The sequence below is a fragment of the Tursiops truncatus genome, chromosome 10, assembly GCF_011762595.2.
Source record: "Tursiops truncatus isolate mTurTru1 chromosome 10, mTurTru1.mat.Y, whole genome shotgun sequence".
NCBI lineage: Eukaryota > Metazoa > Chordata > Mammalia > Artiodactyla > Delphinidae > Tursiops > Tursiops truncatus.
The window spans coordinates 42,500,284-42,524,537 of NC_047043.1; the positions used below are offsets into that span (position 1 = coordinate 42,500,284).

The window sequence follows — 24,254 nt, forward strand, 5'->3', positions numbered from 1 at the left end:
GAAACCAGGTTTAAAGAGATTAAGAAGTATGACTAGGAAGGTTAAGCAGTCTGAAAACAGGGCACAGCCTGGAACCTGTCACTGCATTAAGCCTCCCCATCCTGCAAAACACACACACATAACCCCGTGTTTGGGTCATGGTGCTATCAGAAAGATACACGGGTAGATTACTCTCTCTATTCTAGAAATAAGAGAAAGATGACCACTTTCCTAAGTTAGTTCTATTTCTCCCTCTTATGTCATTACTGGCTTTGTTTTATTTTTTTTGTCTTCAGGAACTCTGCAAGAAATAAAGCAACTAGCATGTTAAATTTTTTACATATTATTCTCTAATAACACTTTTCAGCTTGGTCCTTTATTACTGTTCTCTCAACATATATATTGGAGTTCCTTGATTATGACCAACTATGTAATAGATATCGCTATAACATCACTTCAGCTTTTGCCTTTCAAAGTGCAGATAATGGGGTTTATTCATGTAAGAAAGGCTCGCTCATTACATGATACTCTGTTCTGGATGCTGAGAGCAACGGGACAGTGAGATCTTGAAAGGACAATTCAAATGTTTAACACTCTAATGAAGAAACTAAACAAAATGTATAATTGGTTCCATAAGGATACCTTAGATAGAATTAATATATTTTATTTCTTAAACCCAGAGAAACCAAGTGATGAGTTGGTACAAATCTGGCTAGATTAAAAAAATTATTAATACTTCCTGTGTCTCCAGAATTGCATTGCCATAGAAAGTTTCATACTCAATTACGAAACCCATATAAACAATTAGAAATACTCAATTAGAAAACCCATAAAAACCAACCCAGTTTAATGTAAGTTTTAACAAAATATATTTCTCGGGCTTCCCTGGTGGCGTAGTGGTTGGGAGTCTACCTCCCGATGCAGGGGACGGGGGTTCGTGCCCCAGTCCGGGAGGATCCCACATGCCGCGGAGCGGCTGGCCCCGTGGGCCGTGGCCGCTGAGCCTGCGCGTTTGGAGCCTGTGCTCCGCGTACCGCAAAAAAAAAAAAAAAAAAAAAAAAAAAAAAAAAAAAAATATATATATATATATATATATATATATATATATGTCTCCACACGATTTAAATATATTAGGTTTCCTTAAAGCTGAGGAAGTTCTTTGAAGTACTTAAAGTATTTCTTAGAGTCCAAGGAATATCTCTAAAGCATGTTATAAAATGAGTTACCAATTGAAGACAATTTGGTGGATAAAGGGTCCTTTTAATTTTGTAAATTCAGGGGAAGAAAAACCCCATGCAAAATCTATACACATTCTATTTTCTGATGTGTGAGGAACAAAGGTTACAGTCAGCAAGAAAGTGAATATAATTTTAATTATCTTAAGTGGAAACTCCTATGGGAGTTTCAGTGGAAATCCACAAAATGGAAATTATTCTGGGAAAATATCCTAACAGAGAACATTACAGTGTGGAACAATCCCCTAAAGGCCATGGGTTATGCCTGGAAAAAATGCCCTGAGCAATCACAAGTCAAGGCCATCTCCAGGGTATGTTTTCAACCTTCCCATTTCTGAAAATTAACAAATTGTATTCTAGAGGAACACCCAAGGAAATGCCTTTAACTAACTCACTAAATTATTGTAGCTCTAAATAAAGAAATCCCTGCAGCCAGAAGGAATGTAAGGAGGGAATTTAGAAGCAGCATGTGGTGATTTTAGGCCCACAATGACTGTGTCAATCAGAGCTGACACCCAAACAATGAACTTCAGAAAACGACACTGAATGAAATCACTACTGGTCTGAAAACAAAGAACTTTACATAAACATACATCTTATTCACCTTATCTTCTTTAATAGAATGTGTGGCTTTGTAAAAGTACTATTTTAAACAGAGTGCAATGACCCAAAACAATACAGCAGTTACCTTAAGATGTGACTAATAGAAGTATTGTTCTTTTTTAAAAATTTTTGTTTTATTGAAGTATAGTTGATTTACAATGTTGTGTTAGTTTCTGATGTATGTCAAAGTGATTATATATATATATATATATATATATATATATATATATATATACACTTCTTTTTCATATTCTTTTCAGTTTGGTTTATCACAGGATATTGAATATAGTTCCCTGTGCTATTCAGTAGGACCTTGTTGTTTATCCATCCTATATGTAATAGTTTGCATCTGCTAATCCCAAACTCCCAATCCATCCCTCTCTCCCTAGGCAACCACAAGTCTGTTCTCTATGTCTATGAGTCTGCTTCTATTTCATAGATTATTGTTCTTACTTTTAAATAAGGTATTTTACTCCAATTCTTTTAAGATAAATGAATAAAAATCCTCCTTTTTATTTTGGGTCTCTAAAACCCAAGTCAGCACAAAAACAAATAAATGTATTAACCCATCCACTCCTAAATACACTTATTCATACATGCATACTTTTATATATTCCCCACATCCCCAAATCAGGCTACTTGTGAGAATGTTAAAGAAACAGCAACAATCTTGTAGACTAGAATGTGGGTGAGGTGCCTGGTATGTGGTCTCCTAGGAACAGGTATCCACACCTTCCTAGTGGAATCCCCCATTCTCCTAGAGGAGGTTGGAGGTCTCTCATGATACCTCCAGAACATACAAATATAAGACATCTCCATTCCTGTGGGCCTGGCGTGCTCTTCAGCACCTCTTAAGATGCACCTCCATCATTTTAAATAGGCAGAGATTGCCAGTGGCTAAAAAGATTCATAGAGGCCCAGGGCCATTGAGGAGAAAAGAGGATTTTGTACCACTTCCTCCAGAGTTCTATCAATTATTGCTGTTGTTCTGCCTTCCCTGGCTCTCCCCACATTATAGAGCTGTCCTGACATTCCATCTTCTCTGTTTCTTTTCCAGACACTAACCCTTCTGTTTGCTCTAACATTTCTTGCCCATGACACATGCCAGCCCACCCCATGTGACATCCCAACCACAACCTCGCTCCTTGATAAGCAAAACAGAACAACAAAACAACAGGCATTTATTTAAGGAAAACCCTGTACCAGGGACCACACTAAGTATTTTTCATATATTATCGCATTTAATCCTTACAACAAATCTGTAAAGAAATCCCCACTGAGTCAATGTAGAAAATAAGATTCAAAGACATCAAGTCACGTGCCAAGATCAAACAGTTTGAAAGCAGTAGACCCATCATAAGATCTTCCAGGGGTCCATCCAGAGATGGTACTTGAGCAGCTACAATTTTCTATAACCAGCATAAGCAACCAGAAAAACATAAAATAGACAGAGCCCAGATCAGTGTTTCTCAAGTGTGAATTCTGTGCACATTATTTTTAAAAGGCAATCATTTTGCAAGAATTGGAGCTAGAAAATTAGTTCAGGTTTTTATCAAGAGCAAACAGAAGGCCTTCAAAGAACATAGAAATAAGACTGTGCTTTAGGAATTAAGCTAACAAATCATCATGGGGATTCGAGCAAATCCAATGGGCATCTTGGATGTGGACCAGCTACCTGGATGCAGGACTAGATCCCTGGGGAGGTACTAAAATATTGAACATATTTAAAGAACATGGCAAATCTCAGAGCTGTAAAAAAGGAAATCAGACAAATGTTGTCTGTACCCACTGAATCCTTACAAGAGAGAGAAGTCCAGTAAGGCTAAGATAGATTTCTGCTGTGGAGATGGACATATGGCTGTCTGCGGCTAACACGGGAACACATTCCATTCACATAATGCTCTTCCCTCTAAGAAGGTAGCTCCTTACAGAGCTTAATCACAGAGAAGGAACATGGTACCAGGGCAATGCCAATACCTGTGCCATCTGACAGTGGTCATCTAGTGATAACCACTTTGATCTAGTGATAAAAGCCTCCTGTGAGCTTGATCAGCCAACAGCCACTGACACATTTCTGAGCTGACATCTTGGCATTCACCAAGACGAACATTATTGAATGGGAGTCATCACAGATTGCATCCTTTGTCTCTGAGTGACTAAAACAACTGAACACACCTTTGCTTGTACATATTTACCTTTTCTCCATCTCTCCCCAGTTCTCCTTTATAACCTGGTAGTCCTCGTGTTCCCTAAATTAACCACAAAATAAAATTCTGTTAGTTATGTGTTTTGGTTCACTAGAAATGGTATTTCTAAAATATGTATATACAGATCACATACTTGTATTCCTGGGGATCCTGGAACACCTGGTGATCCTGCCATTCCCTGATATCCCTGAAGAAGAGGAAACAAGAAGTAATTAATATTTCATCATATTTACACAGAGCAGCCCTCCATTTCAGAATTCATTCCTTCTCACATTTCTCACACCTTATGACTTCACTTCGTGACTGTTTAAGAAACCAAAATAACAAAGTGGCAAAATGCTTAATAAGGAATTCACATCCTTCAGTCTTTAGGAAAAAAGGTCTGAAATATCTCTAACTCAATAAAATTATCCAGAAATGCTTTGATTAAAAGGAAGGCTCTGGGAGGGAAATAGAGAGACAATGTTCACAGTTGCTGGAGAAATGTTCTGCACATTAGAAACATATTCAATGTATTCAAAAGAAAAACATCTAGGATTGGAGGATTAAACAAATGTAATACATTTTTAAACTACCTGATTATGGCCATCCGAGTTAACCTCTGGAATAAACTACACCTGGATGAATATTATTCTTCAAGGTAAGTCTATAACAGCCTTTGGTTTGCCCATTTTAGAAAGTCTACCCCCCGAACATGGCTGTGACATGTCGCCACACCTTCCAAGGCTGAGCCATCTGCTGAGGTCACTTTCATCTCCACTTCTTCCTACACATCCCTCCAGAATCTGGAGCTTTGGTAAAACAGCACAACTTTTTCAGACAGAGGCAAAGTATTCAATCTTCACTCAGCACACGGCAACTAAACTCCAAAACAAACTTGCAGTCCCTCAACATTTATCTAGGTTTACCAGGCTCAATATTGGGTTGACTTGGACCACTTGGCACCTGCAAACATTTACTTCTCTTATCCACATCCCATCTTCCTCGGATCTTACTGTTTGGGTACAGTATTCTGTTGTCAAGAGTTACTTACACAAATCTCATTAATGTTTCCAATAACATCTTCATTCTTGAATCTAAAACCTTCATTTCCATGTGGCTATTCATGGGTGTCTGCATGGATCTTTGTATTCACCCACTCACTTGTCAGTACATTTTTAGCTGTAATTTCAGAAACATCAGAATTCCCTGCTTTTCCAGTCCCATTTTCAAATATTCCTCTTACTATTCTTTGCTAGCTATACTAACAATAATAGCAATACTAATGGTTGTCCCAGAAAGATCAGTCTTAGATTATTGTTTTTCTCCTTTTATATGCACTTGAAGTTCTCATTTTATAAAATGCTCTCAGCTACTCCCAGGATGAGGATGACTATATAATTTCCATAACCAACCATCAGCCTTTCCCCATTCAGTTGTTCACATAATTATGTTTTCTCCTGTATTCCTCAAACTCAAATATTTCTCGAGTCCATTGGCCCCATCCTTAAACATTTTACTTCACTGTGAACGAGTCTCATAAGCAACCTCTTTATACTCCATACAAAAACAACCTGCAATTTTCAAACTCATCATCTGCTCTCTGGGCTGGCACTGTCTCTGTGTCACTGGATTATGCTCCCTTGAGATTAGGGACCAGGTATCATTTATTTCTATATCTCTAGCATTGAACAGAGCATCTGCTACATATTCTGTTAATCAAACGTTGGAAGAATTCACTTCCAAGTCATCCATGCTGCACGCAAGTGTGAAAAAACTCTCTTTCTCCAAGGAATCACGTTTGCTTGAGCTGCTTCCGGTGGCAAATTGAAACTGTTAGTAATACTGCGTGGCTCACGTTCTCAAGATCAGTGAGGAGAAAGAAGAAAGTCAAGCTACACAGTTTGTTCAGCCTGGTATCTCTGCCGGTCTAGTTATCACTGAATCTCCTTCACTCTGGAATCAGATGGGCCTAGAATTGTATTTCAGCTGTCACTGCTAGCAGACGCCTACACAGAACCAGGTTACTTATAAATGCCACCTCCTAGGATGTTCTTTAGATCCTTCAAAACCCATGTGCACCCTCTGGATAGTCCGACATGACTTGAAACATGCTATTGTAACTGGAATAAATAATATAACAATGATTTATATAGTATTTATCATGTTCCAGACTACATATTTCATATATGTTAATTCACTTAATCCTCATAGCCACCCTTTAATGTAGGTTCTACATTATCCCCGTTTGCAGATGAGGAAACTGAGAACTTGCCAAAAGTTGCGTAACTAGTAAGTTGACAGAGCAGGTGGAAATACCTTCTTATCAGAAAATGCATCATGGCACATCCAATCTTAGGATTCTAGAACAATTCATCGGATTCAAGGGAGTCCATTTGCCAGACTGGTTTTAAGTTGGTTAGAATTCTGAAGACCCAGAGGAAAGGAATGTTCATAAAATTCCTCAAAAGAAAGTTACTATGTATCAAAATGGTTGGTCATCAGCAAAGTTCGCATTTAATGAATTATTTTCTTTCACATTTTTTCCAAAAGTTAAGCCAAATGTCGTATCTGCTTTATTACTTTTTTTTTCAGAAAGTTAATCTTTTGTAGAAGATCAAAAGCTGCCATACCGGGCTTCCCTGGTGCTGCAGTGGTTGAGAGTCCGCCTGCCAATGCAGGGGACACGGGTTCGTGCCCCGGTCCGGGAGGATCCCACATGCCGCGGAGCGGCTGGGCCCGTGAGCCATGGCCGCTGAGCCTGCGCGTCTGGAGCCTGTGCTCCACGACGGGAGAGGCCGCGGCAGAGAGGCCCGCGTACCGCAAAAAAAAAAAAAAAAAGAAGCTGCCATGCCATCTCTCCCCTTCGAAGAAGAAATAAGGGAACGTGTTGCATTTGTTAGAGAGGGCACATCATATTTTAATGGATTAAAGCAATGTGGAGATGCCCCAATGTTCCCAGCTCACCTCTGACTTATAATGTGGCCTCAGGCAGACTCATCACATCCCCAAATCCTGGGAGGCAGCACAGTGAAGTGCAAAGGCAATGAAGTTTGAAATTGGAAAAGACCTGGGGCTGAATTTTTCTTCCTCCCTTGACTTTCTGTGGGACTTCGGCTAAGTCATTTTGCCTAGCTAAGCCTCAGTTTCTCACCATAAACTAGGATAATAATACCCACTTTGCTTCTGAAAAGAAATAAATGGAATCAGGTGAAAAAGTCTGGCAGGCATAAGGAACTCAGTAAAGGTGAGCTTCTTTCTTGTCTTCAGACTCAGTGACTATTGTGCAAAGCCATGAGAACACTTCTGCAGAATGTTATTTTGTAGTCTTAATGGCCACCGTTAGAGCATGAAGAATGCCATGGCTGGGCATCACATCATGACAACCTTTCTTCAGAATGCATACAGATCTACTGCTGAACGTGTGAACAAGGTCTCTGTGTATTTTTTAATGGCCCTGTTTGCTTTGTCTTTAGAAGAACTGCAATACAGGAATAATCAATGCTTCCCACACTATAAGAACCAGCCTGTTGTTTTCTTAATGTACGATGAGATGCATTCTTGAAAACTTAGTTGTATCAAGATATTCAATGATTATTTTAGAAGCTAGAGGAAGCGTGATTAGCAACAAAATAAAGAAAAACCAAAACCACATTCAAGCTGGGAGATCCCAGGGCAAATCACCAGAAGAAATTGGATGAAATTCAGAACAACAAATTTTGGACTAAAAATCAGGAAAATAAAGGTTAACGGTGAGGAATATTACAACACAGAACACTTTCCGAGAGGAGCAAAAAATAAAACATTGGTTGACTCATAGCAGGGTACATTAAAACAAGAAAAATGCCCTAAAACAGGAAAAATGATAAGCTTTTTATATAGCTTACTGAGTTTTTCTTTTTCTGAGTATAAAAGTGTCTGTCTTTTCTTGTAGAACTGTAACTTTCACATGATCATTGACCAACTAATCCTGTTCAACATTAATTTTGCCATTTCGCAATTATTAGCAGGCCCAGATACCCACCCTACCCCCAACTGCAAGATTTCTGAGAGTATGTAAGTCTTTTCCATGTTCACACAAAGTCTCTTTGTAAATGAGTCATTTTTAGGAAAAAAATATTCTCGCTGCCAAATTGTAGGGTTGAAGAATACAGAATCAATTTACTTTCTTCCATGATTCAGAGTTCCGATGCTCCAGGAAAGATGTATAGCTTTGAAAAGGAAATTAAGAAAATAAAATCATCAAATGTGCAAAGGTCACAGTCTCTTCTGAGCCCAGTTCTAACCATGCCATAAAATATTCTGCCAATCTAAGTGTACAGGTTTGTTTCAGTAGTGAGGATAGAGTCATTGGTTTCCTTTAAATATTCTAAACTTAAAAAAGAGAATGAAATCTAGAGAAATCTCTTTGGATGTCACTCTCCTTTTTAAAATATAAGAAGGTGATTTAAATTTTATACTATTACATAATTTTCTTCAATGTTTCCCAGAGTTCCAACAGAGTCTCTTATGTACCCAGCCAGGGTAACTAGGTAACCAAAATTAAGTGTATACTTTAATGTGCACTGTGGATTCCTCTAGGCACTGGCAGGGTTTATAACTCTACACAGCTAAATTCTAAGAATATTCATAAATCTGTCTTTCCAGGTATATCTACTACAGAAACTAGTTTGTTTGTCACCTAACCCAACTATGAGTCAAGGAGTTTATAGGCTTTAACTGATTGCTCAAATTATTTGAGTAATAGATCACATGAGTATCTGTAAAATTTCACCTGCACTGAGATCTAAGAAAGAACTGTGATGCCATAACAGTCAAAGGGTAGCAGTCAGGGGAAGCTTCCGGAAGACACAGGCTCAAAGGAACAGTCAAGGAAGCACAGTGCAGCAGAGGGAGCACTTCAACGTGTCCTGCGGTGTGACGGGATGAGACACATCCACGGAGAAGAAAGAAGAGAGAGAGCATGAGGAAGCAGCCTGCAAAACAGGACCAAAATGGGAGGATGGAGGCTATGCACACAGCATTGTGGGTCTGATGAAGGACTTTGATCTCTATCCAAGCCACTCAATCAGGGGCTCACACAATCAGACTTGAGCTTTGCACATGAAAGGAAAACACTGCCTGCCTTTGACAAATAATCTCTGCAGATACAGTTCTGTTCTCAGATTCACAGATGCAATTAAACTTAGCTAAACTGCCTCATTGCCTGAGTGAAGCTACACTTAAAGTTATACTAAGATTATTTCAAAAGGAGAATGCACAGCTTTTTAAGTTAACTGATACCTTCTTAGTAATTCTTATTTCCCACCCTAAATCTCTATAGTTATGCTTTATGTTCAAAGGATGATGACCAAGAGCTAAACCTCATTCTCTCTCTTGCTGTCCTATCTTTTTTCATAGTACTTCCCACCATCTGATATTATTTACGTATTTATTATTTTATAATTATGAATTTATTACCTCTCTCTCCCCAGTGGAATGTGATATTCAAAACAGCAGGATATTTTTTCTGTTTTCTTCACTGCTATAGTCCCTTAGCCTAGAAGAACACCCAACAAATATCTAGTATGTGAGTGGATGAATGAAAGAATAAATAAATAAGCAAATATATAAATATTGAGTCCAACCAGTCACCAGTACCTAGGGCTCTAAAAATAATAGTAGAAACAGCCCTGCATTCATAAAGATTACAATCAAAAGAAGACACAATGTCAGCATGAATTGACCTTTAAAATCACAAGTGCTAGGTGTGCCACCAAACAATTCCTTGAATAATTTAATTAAATATACAGATAGCATTCATATACATGTAATGATTATGTACATATTATTATTATTGTATATACTACCTGTATAAAATATAATGTAATCTATTTACGAGACGCATGACATAAACATGGAAAGATCCATATATAAGATTTACATAAGGGGTGTGTTGAAGAAAAATGAAGTAGCTAATCCACTAAGCTTTGTCTAGGAAAACTTTATAGAAGAGATGAGTTCTAAATAACGTTTTATTAGAGAAAAGGAAGATAAACTGCCCAAGCAGTGGATACTTCATTTGACACAAATGGTCCACATTTTTCTTTTTTTTTTTTTTTTTTTTTTTTTTTTGCGGTACGCGGGCCCCTCACTGCTGTGACCTCTCCCGTTGTGGAGCACAGGCTCCGGATGCACAGACTCAGCGGCCATGGCTCACAGGCCCAGCCACTCCAAGGCATGTGACATCTTCCCAGACCAGGGCATGAACCCGTGTCCCCTGCATCGGCAGGCGAACTCTCAACCACTGCGCCACCAGGGAAGCCCAATGGTCCACATTTTAATCTATCAGTGAGACGTTCATAGGTGTGTGTGTGGGGGGGGGGGGGTTGTTTAATGGCAGCGGAGACAGGGAGACCATAAGCATTTTTGGTAAAGAACCAAGACTGAAGGGAAGTGAGTTCAGGTGGAAACTGTTCTCTCTAGAAGGATGTTTCATATACTGCATAATGAGGCCACTTCCTGTTATTCTTTTTTCCAAGCTACATCATAGCCATTTCTTTGGCCTGTAACCTAATGTATCTCATTTTCCAGGTCCTTCATCTTCGTGGCACTTGGACCCCAAACCCCCACAGCTCTTAAAAGACTGAGTCCACAGTTGGTACCATATTCAGTTCAGAGTCAGGAAAGAGGAAAGCATAAAAATCTTGTCTACTGGGTCCTATTGTTCTATTACTAATTATCCACCCCCCATCAAACTTACTCTACAAGCCTAGTTCTCCTCCCTTTCCTCCTTCTCTCTACCACCATTCTGGAGGATTTTAGAATTTGAGAAGAGCATCTTTGCTGGGATAACACCTGAAGCTCAGTAACTGCCCCCCCGACACCCCGCCGGCTGTCTTCTGAGTTTACTCTCTTCTTCAGAATGAATTCCAGATCCTATGTACTCCTAAAGTGTAGTATCCCAAACCAAATCCAACACTCCAAAAGCAGGATTGTAGTCTTCCATAATACATACATCACATATTACTAACAAGACCAAAAATTGCATCAGACTTTGAGGCCACACATTACATATGTTAATTCCTCTTTTGACAAGGCTAAGTTTAAATACCGCCTCACAGGCAAATATTCTGGTTGAATTTCAGTTTGTTAGAATGGCCATCCTCCAAGTTGACCAGAGCTTTTTGGATCGTCATGTCACCCCAAATGCCAAAATAAATTCCCAAAATGAAATCAAGAATCAAAAATTCTTGAAAATCATATTAAATCAATGAACATAGAGTATCGAATGCTCAAAAAAAGACCACTGGAAGAAACAGCAAGAGAAAATATTTAATTGTGGGGGAATTTTACTTTTCTAAAAATTAAAACCAAATTTGTAAACCAAATAAAGAGAAGAACTATTGACATCTATAGCAAAGGATTCATTATCTTAATGTATAAGAAGTGCATTAATTGAGACGCAAAATACAAGAAAGGACAGTTCACAAAAAGAACTCCCTCTGAATGCCAGACTTCTATCCTCAATCACCCACTTACAATTTCTACTTGAACGTCTAACATAAAAATATGATCTATCCAAAGGCAAACTCCTGACTCCCCTTCCCCGATTTTCTCTACCACATCTCATTGGAGTCACCCTTGACTGCTCTCTTGCAAACTCACATCTGATACATCAGTAAATCCTGGGGGCTCTAACTTCAAAATATCCCCAGAGTGTAGGCAATTCCCTTCCCCTCGCTCCTACCATCCTGACGCCAGTCGCCCTCATCTCATTCCTGGATTATTTCAAGAGCCTCCTGTCCTCATCTCCCTGTTTTTGCCCTCATCGCCCTAACATCTATTTTCAACTCAGAAGTCAGAGTCATTTCTTTTACAAATAAGTTATGTCACATTACAGCTTTATTCAAGACCCTCCCATGGCTCCTGAGTTCACTCCAATTGAAACCAAAGTCAAGTGGTCACAAGGGCCTGAAGGCTCTAGGAGGCCCCTCCTTCCTCCCACCTACCTTACACCTTCATCTCGAGTATGTGCCCCACCTCTCTATGTGTGGTTTGAGAAGGCCCTGTAACTTTGAAATTCCCCATCTGTGCTGACTACCACTTCTACAAGGTTTAATCCCCCAGAGAAAGTGGGCCCCTTCTGGCATCTCTGGACCATCCAGGGGCACACTGATGGGTGTGGGGATGGAAAGGGGCACTGCATCACTGAGGTTGACCTGCTGACCAGTGCACTCTTGTCTATTGGAAGTAGTGCATGGTCAGGCTTCCTGAGTCAGTTCTTAAGGCCAATATGGAAAATCATCTCCAAAATGCTGAAGCTTGGTCTAGCCCACCTTTCTCTCTTAGCAAATATGACTTTACTGAAATCTTAGAAAATCAGCATTGGAGAGAACCTTCTTATTTTCCAGATGAAAAGACTGAGGCCCATAAAAGCAAACCAACTTTCAAAAGCAAAGAAGAAGGCAAAACAGCCCCAGATCTCTCCAACAACTAGCTGGGGCTTTAGGTTCAGGGAAGTACTTTCCTTCATGAAGAGTAATTAATGACAACAGAAAAGAGATGGAAATGAGCACCATAAAAATACAAACTTCTACAAAATCATAAAATAGTCCTATTATGTTTCTATAAATGGCCTTCTTTAAAAAAAAAAATCAATGTCATAGCAGTGCAGTGCCTTTCATAGCTGTACTACTCTGAAGTACCTAACAGGATATATAAATATTTCCTCTGCCTCTTTTTTGATAATGATAAAATAGTAAAATAGTAATATGCTCAGATACTGTGCTGAGAGAAGCTATTTAACTGATAGAGAAATTAGAAAGCAGTGGAAGGATTTGAAAATAGTTCTTTAATTTTGGTTGAAGGCATTTTCCTTATGAAAATTAGTATTTCTCCAGAGTGGAATAATTTCCTATTTAAAGCTTCAGTTGACTTGGCCTGGTTATGTGAAAAAGATTCAAATTACTGATTGAGGGGGGTTGCACAGAGCCAAATCCAAACAAAGCAGAATTCCCTTAGAATTGTTCCATCCAAGTTTCCTTGGCCAGATGGCTTCAATCACCAGCCAGAGGCCCCACCCACACTGCCCCACTCCCGCTGTGCTGGCCCTGGACACACACTAATGACCCTCAGCTGTTCTGGCTCCCAGGCTCACTTACTCTTCCTGCCTGGTCACCTAGCCTCTTATCTCCTGCAGAGGGAAAAAGACAAGGGAAAAGGGAGATATTTAAGAAAAAAGTCATCCCTTTAGGTAAACAGTATTGGGGTAGTGTATCAGTTTCCCACTGCTGATGTAACAAATTACCCCAAACAGAGTGGCTTAACACAGCACATACTTATGTTTCCAGAGGTCAGAAGTTCATAATGGGTCTTAGGGAGCTAAATTCTTGGTGTCACTGGGAGGTTGAATTCCGTCAAGAGGCTCCAGGGGAGAATCTGTCCCTTCCCTTTCCCAGCTTCTAGATGCTGCCTGCATTCCTTGGCTCACAGCTGCTTCCCTCTGATCTCTGCTTCCATCACCCACCACATCTCCTTCTCTGACTGATACTCCTGCCTCCCTCTTATAAGAACCCTTGTGATGACACTGGGCCACTCAGATTAACCAAGAAAATGTCTTCATCTCAAAGTCCCTTTTGCCATGTAAGGTACCATACATATTCACAGGGTTTGGAGTTAGGATGTGGACATTATTCTGTCTACTACAGTAGGTTTCTTCTTTCTCTAACATCAGATATTACCTAATAGCATCTAACATCTAATGTCAGATACTACAGAGCTATATCTATACATACACACACACAAAAACACAAATATACATGTACTGAATGAGATGAGACAATAAGCCTACTATAGCTTAAATGAGAGTCACAGAGTATAATATCCATGATTATTGTATCAAGCTAATTATAACTAATTTCCAGTACTTCATTCATGGCAAAAAGGGCAAACTAGAGCTGATAGCCTGTGGAAGGCACTCACCTCTCAATATTGCCTAGGACTTTGCACCACTAGAAAGACAAAAGCCTAAATAATTTGGCAGTGCTGTCAGGGGAGCTCCGTGTCATCACAAGAGGCCAGCAGGTGACAAGTCGACATGTGAGGTGTCTCTGCTTTGGAGTTGAGACAGCACTGCAGCTGCCAGCAACAGAGAGAGCATGTCCCATGGAAGGGGTCTCCAGGCAGAGGGCTCATCTTCATAAAACCCATCCCCCTCAGTATGATCAGGGCAGAACTCCCCCAGGCCCTCGGGCAGTATCTTCAGCGGGATGAAGGGGTTGCAGTGAGGGAATTCACCAAGGTCACATGACACCTGCAGTTATCGCAAGAAAGGGATGGGTTATAAGAGAAACGACAAGGCAAGTGTTGGCACATAATGGGAGTTGAAGATAAAGGCAAAAGGGGGAGATGCTAGGTTTGGAATCCATTCATTTCATTCAACTCAAATAGAATCAGTCTGATGATAAACTTCTTATCCTTGCACCTAGCAATTTCTGTACTTTTTGGCTTGGCCCTCTAACCCCCATTTGAAGCTTTAACTGCCTAGACTCTTATCCAGGCCACACTTTTCCTCTTGTGACTGGAACCAATGCCCTCTTACCTACCCAAGGATTTTCTTCCTGTAAATATCCCTTATCTCCCAAATCACCGAATTTTCCCCTTCTGCCTCATTTTCATCATCATATAAACATGTTCTAACATCTCCTATTGTTTCAAAAACCCCTTTATCCCACATCCTCCCCATGCTACTGCTCCAGTTCTCTGTTCCCCATTACATCCCTCAGAAGTATCTATGTTCACTGTTACCATTTTATCTCCAACTGTCTCTCTTGAACCCATTGTTTAATCCTGCTTTTCCCTGAAACCCCATTTATCAAGGTCCCTAATGACCTCTATCAAGCAAATCCAATGGTCTAGGCACAGAGCTCATTTTTATCAACCTCATGGCAGCAGTGACACAATGAATGGCTCCCTTCTTCAAAAGCATTCTGCACTTGGCTTCTGGGATTCCACACCCTCCCTGTGGTCCTCCTACTTCACTGACTATTCTTTCCCAATTTCCTCAACTGGATCCTCCTCCTATTTTTCTCTGTAACAGAGCCCTAAGCTCAACTCCCTGCCCCCTTCTCTTCTCCCATTATCTGTACTTACTCCCTGAATGATCTCATCGGCTCTGGCAGGCTTAGATACATCCACATGCTACAGAGTCCTAACTGTGTGTTTTCATTCACCGACACATTCCTGACTCAAGATTCCTGTTTCTAATATCCTAGGAGACACCTTCAGCAGGTCCACAAATGCATTCCCGATGTCTCCCCCCAAACTTACATCTCTGCCAGTGTCGCCCAGCTCAGGAAATGGCACCACAATTCACCCGGCTGCCCAAGCTAAGATCCTCTGAGGCTTCCTTGGCACTTTCTCTCAGCCCTCACATCTAACTTGACAGGGATTCTTCTCAGCTTCACATTAAAAAATACTCCGGACTCTGACCACTTCTTCTCTCTTCCAGCACATCGCCCTAATCCAGGCCACCCTTACTTCTCACTCAGAATGTTGAAATAACCTCCTCCATGGCCTCCTGCCCCCACTCTTGCCCCATGTGAATGAAAAATGCCACGTGCCATGTTAGTAAACAAAGGATATTGCAGCCATCAAGCCGTCACATTACAGCCACCCAGACTGCAATCCCTGAAGCAATTCAGGATGGAAACAGGATGCCCACCATCAAGCCCTCAGCCACTGCAGCCGCCCCCAGTGATGTACCCTGAGGGGACTCAGGATGAGAAAACACAGGACACTGGCCCCAGATAGCTGAGGTGCATATCAAAGGAATGATTTCAATGAGCCTGGACTCTTGCATCTTCCCATACATAGAAAAGCACTAAATCCCTTAACTTGAGATGTCTGGTTTTCTTTAATGAACGGTAATCTTTTGATGTTTGGACTCCCTGACCTTTGTTGCAAAAACCCCTCTATATCCTGGCCCCTCCCTCACCTCTTCCGAGCAGTCCCTTAGAGCTCTCTGAGACACTGCCTTCCAGGCTTGAAGTCCTCAGAAAGTCCGCCGAATAAAACATAATTCTCAACTTTTAGGTTGTGCATTTTTTCAGTTGACACATATAATCTGCTGTCCACAGAATATTCATATTTATCTTTCTAAATAGTAAGTCAGACCATGTCACTTCCTTTCTGCAGGCCCCCTCATGGATCCATCACACTTGGAGTGAATCCCACGGAGTCGGCTCAACAGCACCACCCCCATCTCCTGGCAGTGCTTCAGCTCCAGGCTGGCCACCACTTTGTCACCTCTTCAGACTCCTTTCTTTGACATCTCTCTCAGAGAGGCTCACCTGTATATTTAACCCCTTTTCCATGCAACACGGGTGTGAAAGGTGCCAGCACACTGCCACTTTGAAAGTTGGCTGCATTTTTTATATTAAATTTGTCAGCAAACCTCTCTCAGGGACTGAACAAGCTCCCTTCTATCCTGATGGTTGGGGTGCTGGTGGTTTAACATGAGGCCTGTGGTTCTTTCTTGCCTTGAAAATTATTGACGCACAGTATAAACCTTCCCATGCTTCATGGAAAGAGTTAACATCTTGTGATAAAGTCTCCCAGGAGATACTTTTTTTTGGCGACAATTATTTAACATTCAAAAGCTATTACCTCATGTTTATTTACTGTGATAAATATGCTGACTTACCTGTAAAAATTTGCCTAAGTTGCTTTAAAGTGGTTTTGCTTTATGTTTCCTTAATTCATAAATATCCCTAAAATTCTCTTGAACCTTAGAGGATATTTGTTTAAGTCAGATTATAAGTATACTCCAGTGCACATATTCTGAGGAAAATAACATCACCTTTAGAAAGATCTTTAACTTGAAAACTTTAAGGCACGAAGGGGAAAAAATAAAAGGATTTCTGAGCCCATATATTCATTGATATTGAGAACTCACTGGGCAATTTTTTAATGTAGCAAAGATGTATGCAGTTGTGAAGATACCTAAAAGGAGACTAGAACACTACTTCTACTGACCAAGCTAGCCTTAATGTGGCCCTCAGCTTGACTAAACTTTAGCGGCCTTCCTCCCAAGTCTACACCCCTGATTTCCCTTTTCCTACAGCATTTACTTTAGAAAACTGAAAATCAACCATAAATTCTTTATCTGCCCCTTTGAGATGTAAATCTTTTTAAAAGCTTCTTGCCAGTTTTACAACCCAGGTCTTTCTCCAGGACCTGAGAGCCATCCCGTTGAAATGGAACCATTAAGGAAACAGCACCCCAAAACCCATTAAGGAAACAGAGGAGATGACCCTAACTTGGACAGGTGCCAAGTAGCAAACACAGATGGTCTAACCTTGAGGAAGACGTTTGCCATGCTCAGGAATAACCCCATTTGCTCCTCCCATTGATCAATCTCCCCTTAAAGTCCTCCAGTACTTTTCTCCCAGCTCACCCAGCCCTCAGGAGGCCTCCCTCCCCCTGTTTCAGCTGTGTGGAGTTGAGCCTCTCTCCCCTATTACAACAGTGTTGAGTAAAGTCTTCCCTGCCTGTTGAATTTCGCCCAGTGCAATGTTACATTGACCCTATAATCCCAGTACTGGAGATGACTAAGCTTTCAGTACTCACAGGCTTACCATCTTGACCAGGTTGTCCAGGGTATCCAGGGTTCCCAGGCTGTCCAGGGTCACCCTAGAGAGGAAAAAAAGTTCTCAGTCCAAAACAACCAACCACACTGATTCAGCCAGAGTCCATCAAGGTTCAAAGCCAATTCCATTATTTGCAGCTTTTTGTATATTGAAAAACAAACAAAAAATAAACAAACAAAGATGGAAATCCCAAAATAGGGTTAGAAAAATGCTATCATATCTACCTTAAAAATTAAAGGCTTTTTATTATGTAAAACTTTCAGGGATTTAATTCTGTGAGCACAACAGGTATAACAAGGAAAGTACTTTTCACTGATGTAAAACATCAGTATTTATAGCAAGAGACATTTTTAGAATTCTGAACAAACTGTGCAATGTCAGAACAACTATGGTTTCAACGACAGTAGTATTTCACTGAGAAATCTATAGATTTAATTCTATTCTAGATGTTACACTACAGATATCCATGACCTATGATATAATAATTCAATTGATAATTATTTTTTAATATGATATCACTTACAGGTGGAATCTAAAATATGACACCAATGAACTTATCTATGAAACAGGAACAGACTCACAGATATAGATAGAGGACAGACTTGTGGTTGCCAAGGGGAACGGGGGTGGGGGAGGGATGGATTGGGAGTTCGGAATTAGCAGGAGCAAACTATTAGATATAGAATGGATAAACGATAAGGTCCTACTGTATAGCACAGGGAACTGTATTCAATATCCTGTGATAAACCATAATGGAAAAGACTATGAATAAGAATGTGTATATGTGTATGTGTGTGTGTGTGTGTGTGTGTGTGTGTGTGTGTGTGTGTGTATATATATATGTTTCATTGAATCAGTTTGCTGTATAGCAGTAATTAACACAAAATTATAAATCAGCTATACTTCAATAAAAAACAAAAATAATTTCTACCTTAAAAAAAAGTATTTTTTTTAAAAAAGCCCATAGGCTATGTGATCTTCCTTGTGGGACTCAAGTTTATAGCTGCACAACAGTTATTTCTTTCAGTCCAGTCAGTGTGTCTCTGCCTAATTTATAATCTCATTTTAACATAATGATAAACTTCTAGATTTGAATATTTTCATGAAAGTGAGGCCCAAGCCAAAGAACTCTGCACAACCCCCAGAGTCCCTGAGTACATTTCACACCTAAAAAAGGAGCTTTGTCCTAACAAACCAGAGACCTTCAAGGAACATTATTCCATACAGCCTGGCAACGAGCCCAGGCCCAACAGTCAGTACTGACCAATCAGATGGTCACCACCCATGAAAAAGGGCAATGAAAACAACATTTTTTGTGAAGTGAGGGTGTTTTATAATTTAATTCTAAGAAATACTTCAAAACATAATATGAGGGAATTCCCTGGTGGTCCAGTGGTTAGGATTCTGTGCTTTCACTGCCGAGGGTGCAGGTTCGATCCCTGGTCGGGGAACTAAGATCCCACAAGCTGAGGGGTGTAGCCAAAATAATAATAATAATAGTAGTAGTAATAATGATAATATCATATCCATGTATTATGGAGTCCATGAGGTCCACATGCGGTATCTCCCCTAAAAACATCACGTCTCGGCCATCAGTATTGGTAAACTACCACAGACAGACAACTGATTTCAATTCAGTGCTTCATAGCTACATCAAGTAATCATTCACACATACCACAGTGATTATACATTAACTAAACACCAGTGCTAAGGGTACTTGCACAGAGCCAAATACGCTGATCTGAAATTCTACTTCAGGTTACTGGCGAGGGAGGTTTGTTCCTGAAACATAACAGGAAAAATGGAAAGAACTGTGTGAACTCTATCAAGGAACCAAGGAAGAAAGGATGGGTTTTTCACCTACGATTGCCCAAGAGGTTTAGCTTGTGGAAAGGCTGAGAAGAAGGGAAATGCCATTTTTAAAAGAGATCGAAAAAGAATAGCTGTAAATCCAGGGAGAAAAATAACACAGGAACATGTAATTTCTTGCTGAAGAGGTACAATTTGTAATTCTAATCCAAAGACACCCAGTGTCAGCTGAACATTAAGGGAGCAGCATTCCTGTTCTCTAGGGGTTTTTTTTTTTTTTTTTTTTTTTTTTGCGGTACGCCGGCCTCTCACTGTTGTGGCCTCTCCCGTTGCGGAGCACAGGCTCCGGACGCGCAGGCTCAGCGGCCATGGCTCACGGGCCCAGCCGCTCTACGGCATGTGGGATCCTCCCGGACCGGGGCACGAACCCGTGTCCCCTGCATCGGCAGGCGGACTCTCAACTACTGTGCCACCAGGGAAGCCCCTAGGGTGTTAGATTGTTTTCTTCTTATTTTGAGAGGTTCCACACTAATCTCTGGCCTCCCTGCCATTTTTATTTAACTATGTTCAGATTGGCCTCACTGCCTTTCAACAGATTCGATCTTTTTTTTAACTTCTGGGAAGACTCTTCCTTTTCCATTTGAGTTAATATAACAAAATTTCCAATCACTGCACCTTCCTTGTTACTGCATTTTCTCCTGATGTCTTTTTCTACTGAAATGCTACAGCAGCTCCCATATCATTGATCATTTATTCATAACAAGAGTTTTCTCAAAATTTTCCCTTGATGGGTCTTCATTTATCATTTGGATTGAGACTCCTTGAAAACATGGTCAATATTTTCTCCTTTTTTGGACAATGCTGGGTACCAAGTAGAAGTTCAGTAACTATTTGCTGACTATTTCCAATCAGATCCAATCTCCTGTTAATGACCTCTTTACTTGCAGAATATTAATTATCAGCAAAATCTAGGACATCAAAAGGATCTGAGAGGCTTTAACTTCTACAATGATGAGGCTGAAATAAAACTTTGGCATGAGAAGAAACGGGATTTGTGTTTTTATGCTGCATAAAAGTACAAAATATACTTAACAATAATATTTTAAATGAATCAAAACTAAGTTTCCAAGGGAAAAAAATCATCCACAAGATAAATCCAGTGTGACTTCTTAAGGCACAGGTCAACAGCCCCAAGATGGAAAATAATCTCTTTTGCAGGTTCTATTATTTCTAGTAGGTTTTACTGGTTATTTTGACTATTGCCCTACTGGTTTATTTGCAAAAACTCGGGTAGGTTTGCTGTTGTTGGAAGAATAAAGTAAAACCCTAACTGATTTTCAAAGAGAAGCCCAATTAGAATAAAAATTCAATTTTATTACTGTAATAAAACCAACTTTTACTGACTATTTATTATATGCTAAGCACTGCTCTAAGAGATTTACATGCATTAAATTACTTAATCCTCACAATAACCCCATGAAGCAGGTAATTTTACTGCTCCCATTTTACATATAAGAAAACTGAGACCCAGGAAGGTTAGGTAACTTGCCCAAGGTCACAAAGCAGCAGTAGAGATGGGAACTCAGTCAATTCAGCTCCAGACTCCATGCTCCTAAACACTGCTCTCTCTGCCCACATCAAAATGCATACACTGATCAGAACCCAACCCAGGGAGAGCTAGCAAATTTAACATGGAAAAAATTTTCCAAATACATCAAATTAGACATATGACCTATAATTATATAACTGTGACTAAATTCTCAATCTGCTTTCTTCTAATTTAGTTGAAACATTTGCAATTGAAAAAAATAAGTATTCAGCTGAAAAGCAATTCTTACTTATGATGAATTGATTTTGTGCCACAGGATTTCTGAGTTGCTGACAGGAATGGAAACATCATGGACTAAGTTAAAACATCCCTGCACATGGCCTTGCAAGTGTGTGCAAATATGAATAATTAAAGTGAGAAACAGTAAAGCTTTCAAAAGTAAGCTAATATTTTAAGTTGCTCACCTAAAACAAATATCTCGTAGGTCCAAATCCCATGTTTTCAAGCTCTCTTCTCAAAATGCTTGTGCCTTCAGACTAACTACTGGCCGGCCTCCACAAAAGTATCTGACCTAAGACCTATTCCTTTCTCCAAAACCAACCTCTCCCCTCCCTCAAAACTCAAACATTCTCTTCAGCTAGAAGGAATCCATTTAGTTTGGGAAAATTAACATAAAAATGTGAATGCCCAAAGGCTCCTGAAATTTTCCAAAGGCTTTTGTATTTTAGACAGAGGCTACTTTGATAATCCAAAGGAGTCTCTAATCAGAAGAATTATCAGAGTGAAACAAAGGGCATCAATATAGTTGTAGAAAGAATGGTATTTCAGAGAAAATAAGTTATTAAGAAATTGCTCCTTGCTAAAAAAAGGGAAAAAAAGGCTTTCTTTCCACTTCTGCACTCATAGATCTAACATTTAAGATTAGATCAAATGTGGGGAGTTTGTCCCCATAAATGTTCCTCCAGCTATGAAGTGGGAGAAGAAGCTGCCATTTGCATGGATAGGTCTTTTGGAAGGGAGCTGTTTGTAAATTGGGGATTGCCTGGATCTTTCACATAGAACAAAGGTATTCCATATAGGTTAATCAGGAGGAGGGGTGAACCTTATTTTTTCAATGATTTCATAAATTTTTACATAAAAAATATATTATTATTAAGCACTGTGCTAGACAGTGGAATTCCAAAGGAGAATTTAGTTTGTATTAACCTTGTTGTGAAGTGTTTGCATATAAAAATCATTCCCAGAGAGTCATTAATTTAATCACTCCCTTTGACATTAAGGACACAGAATAAATAAGCCAGCATACAGGGGCTCACAGCCCCATGACAAATATATTTTTCTATGCATATTAAATAGTTATAATGCCATGAAAAGTCCAAGTATGGGATACCTTAGTTAATTTAACCTGGTTTTGCAATAGGCATGTCATATTTGTTGGAAATTGAGAGAACTTGAAGCAGATGACCGACTTTATCTTAGAATAAGCACTTACCCACCTATCCACACACAAATTTCTCCTCTGTTTCAGTTTCATGACCAAACTCTCAGCTCCGAGAACCCAATTTCTGGCTAATGGGAAGACTAGATTCTCCTGCACAGGTAAGTCTGCTTGATGGAAATCTGTAAAACTTTCCAGAGAGCATCTCACAAAAACAGCCAATACGTCTCAGTTGGATCTATAGTAAAATCCATTCATCTGTTTTAGTTCTGATTCTGTTGAACTAATTAAAACTGTATCAATTTCCCGGGCCAGAAATTCTCTAAAGGAGGAACAACTCAGGGTGTTGCTAGGGATTCTGTTTTTCACATGCAGGTCTCCAATGTGGGTAAGGAACCACCTCCAGGGGAAAGAGCCCTAAAAGGATGGAAGAGTGTGTGTGTGTCCTGTCCTCCTGCCAGATTTTCTGAAGAAAATGGAAAGCAGATTAAGAAGGCACGCCAACTTGAAGATCTGTGGAAAATTGCAATTTCACTTAAAGTAGTAGGTGGCAGTGGGGCTAGATGATGACTAAGAAAAGAGAATGAAAATGAGGAACACATGAAACTTGGAAATACTGAAAATCAGAGGCTTTCCCAGATAAGACAAAGGGTGTGCTAAAAATTTGCTATAGAAACATACAGGCATAAAAATTGGTGTCACTTCAAGATGCCTAATGGATCACTAATGATGAATCAGGAAACATGAGAGGCATCAGGTGCCCCACACCTGGAAGTGGACAGCCCCTTAGAGTCTCTGGGGGTGGCCTGAGGGGCTGGAAGGCCCTCTGGGCTTAGAGAAATCAGATGTCATAGGACTCTGATCTCTTGCAGATCAAATCATTTCTATGTATAACAACCCAAGTTGAATAAGCTGTATAACTATGTTTCAAAAGATAGTCTGCTGGTAGGTCACACCATGCTGCCTTGCAAGGTAATTTCTCCCAGAAACATCTTATAGGTATTTTTCCTTTGTATCAGGCATCCTAAATAACATGGTTACTTTAATAGAAGAACACTTGGATTAACCTTCCTAAAGGCAATCTAAAAATTGTTCACAATAGTAAATTGATTATAATGGAATGAAGTGAAGTTCCAAGCCAAACAGATTTACTTTGAATGAAGTATTGAATGTATTCTTTTATTTCTTATTTTTTAAGATTTGTTTTTTGATGTGGACCATTTTTTTTGGAAGTCTTTATTGAATTTGTTACAATATTGCTTCTGCTTTAGGTTTTTGGTTTTTTGGCCCCAAGGCATGTGGGATCTTAGCTCCCCGACCAGGGATCAAACCTACACCCCCATATTGGAAGGCGAAGTCTCAACCACTGCACCACCAGGGAAATCCCATTCTTTTAATTCTTAAATTGCATTTCTTTCTTGATTTTAACAGCTAGGTTTGAAGTAGGTTATGAACTATCAACTGAAAATAGATGGGGAAACATGCACAAAAGTTAGGAAGAATCCGACTCTCAGATTACCAGTCTAAAAACTGAAAATTTTTAGTTGTGATGATTAAAACTCTCAGAAAATTCCATCTAAATGAACATTACAACTCATTTAACAGAATTTATTATGGTCACTTCAAGTAACAGATGAGCAATACATGAAACATTCTTTCTGGCTAGGAAGTCATACTTGCTTTCAAGTTAGACATTATTTTTATCTAGATGATATTTTAAAATAATATTAAATAAACAAGATTTATCTATAGTGGACAAACCACTTGACATCTCAGTATCTTAGGCTATGTCTAAGGGATGCCACGATTAGTATCAACTTACTT

General features: G+C 39.7%; 1 protein-coding gene across 4 annotated transcripts in view; it reads right to left on the reverse strand.

The window, feature by feature from the left end:
- COL21A1 (collagen type XXI alpha 1 chain) overlaps positions 1-24,254 on the reverse strand; it is a 186,351-nt gene that overhangs the window by 75,375 nt on the left and 86,722 nt on the right. For 2 of the 4 annotated variants that reach the window (XM_073810874.1, XM_073810873.1), the window contains exons 2-4: positions 17,623-17,677; positions 4,158-4,211; positions 4,013-4,066 (exon numbers count right to left, since the gene is read on the reverse strand). In XM_073810874.1, coding sequence (XP_073666975.1) covers positions 4,013-4,066; positions 4,158-4,211; positions 17,623-17,677 — 163 coding nt within the window. Of the gene's footprint in view, positions 1-4,012; positions 4,067-4,157; positions 4,212-13,966; positions 14,248-17,614; positions 17,678-24,254 lie in introns of those variants that run through there. The other 2 variants (XM_073810876.1, XM_073810875.1) reach the window with 2 other exon arrangements.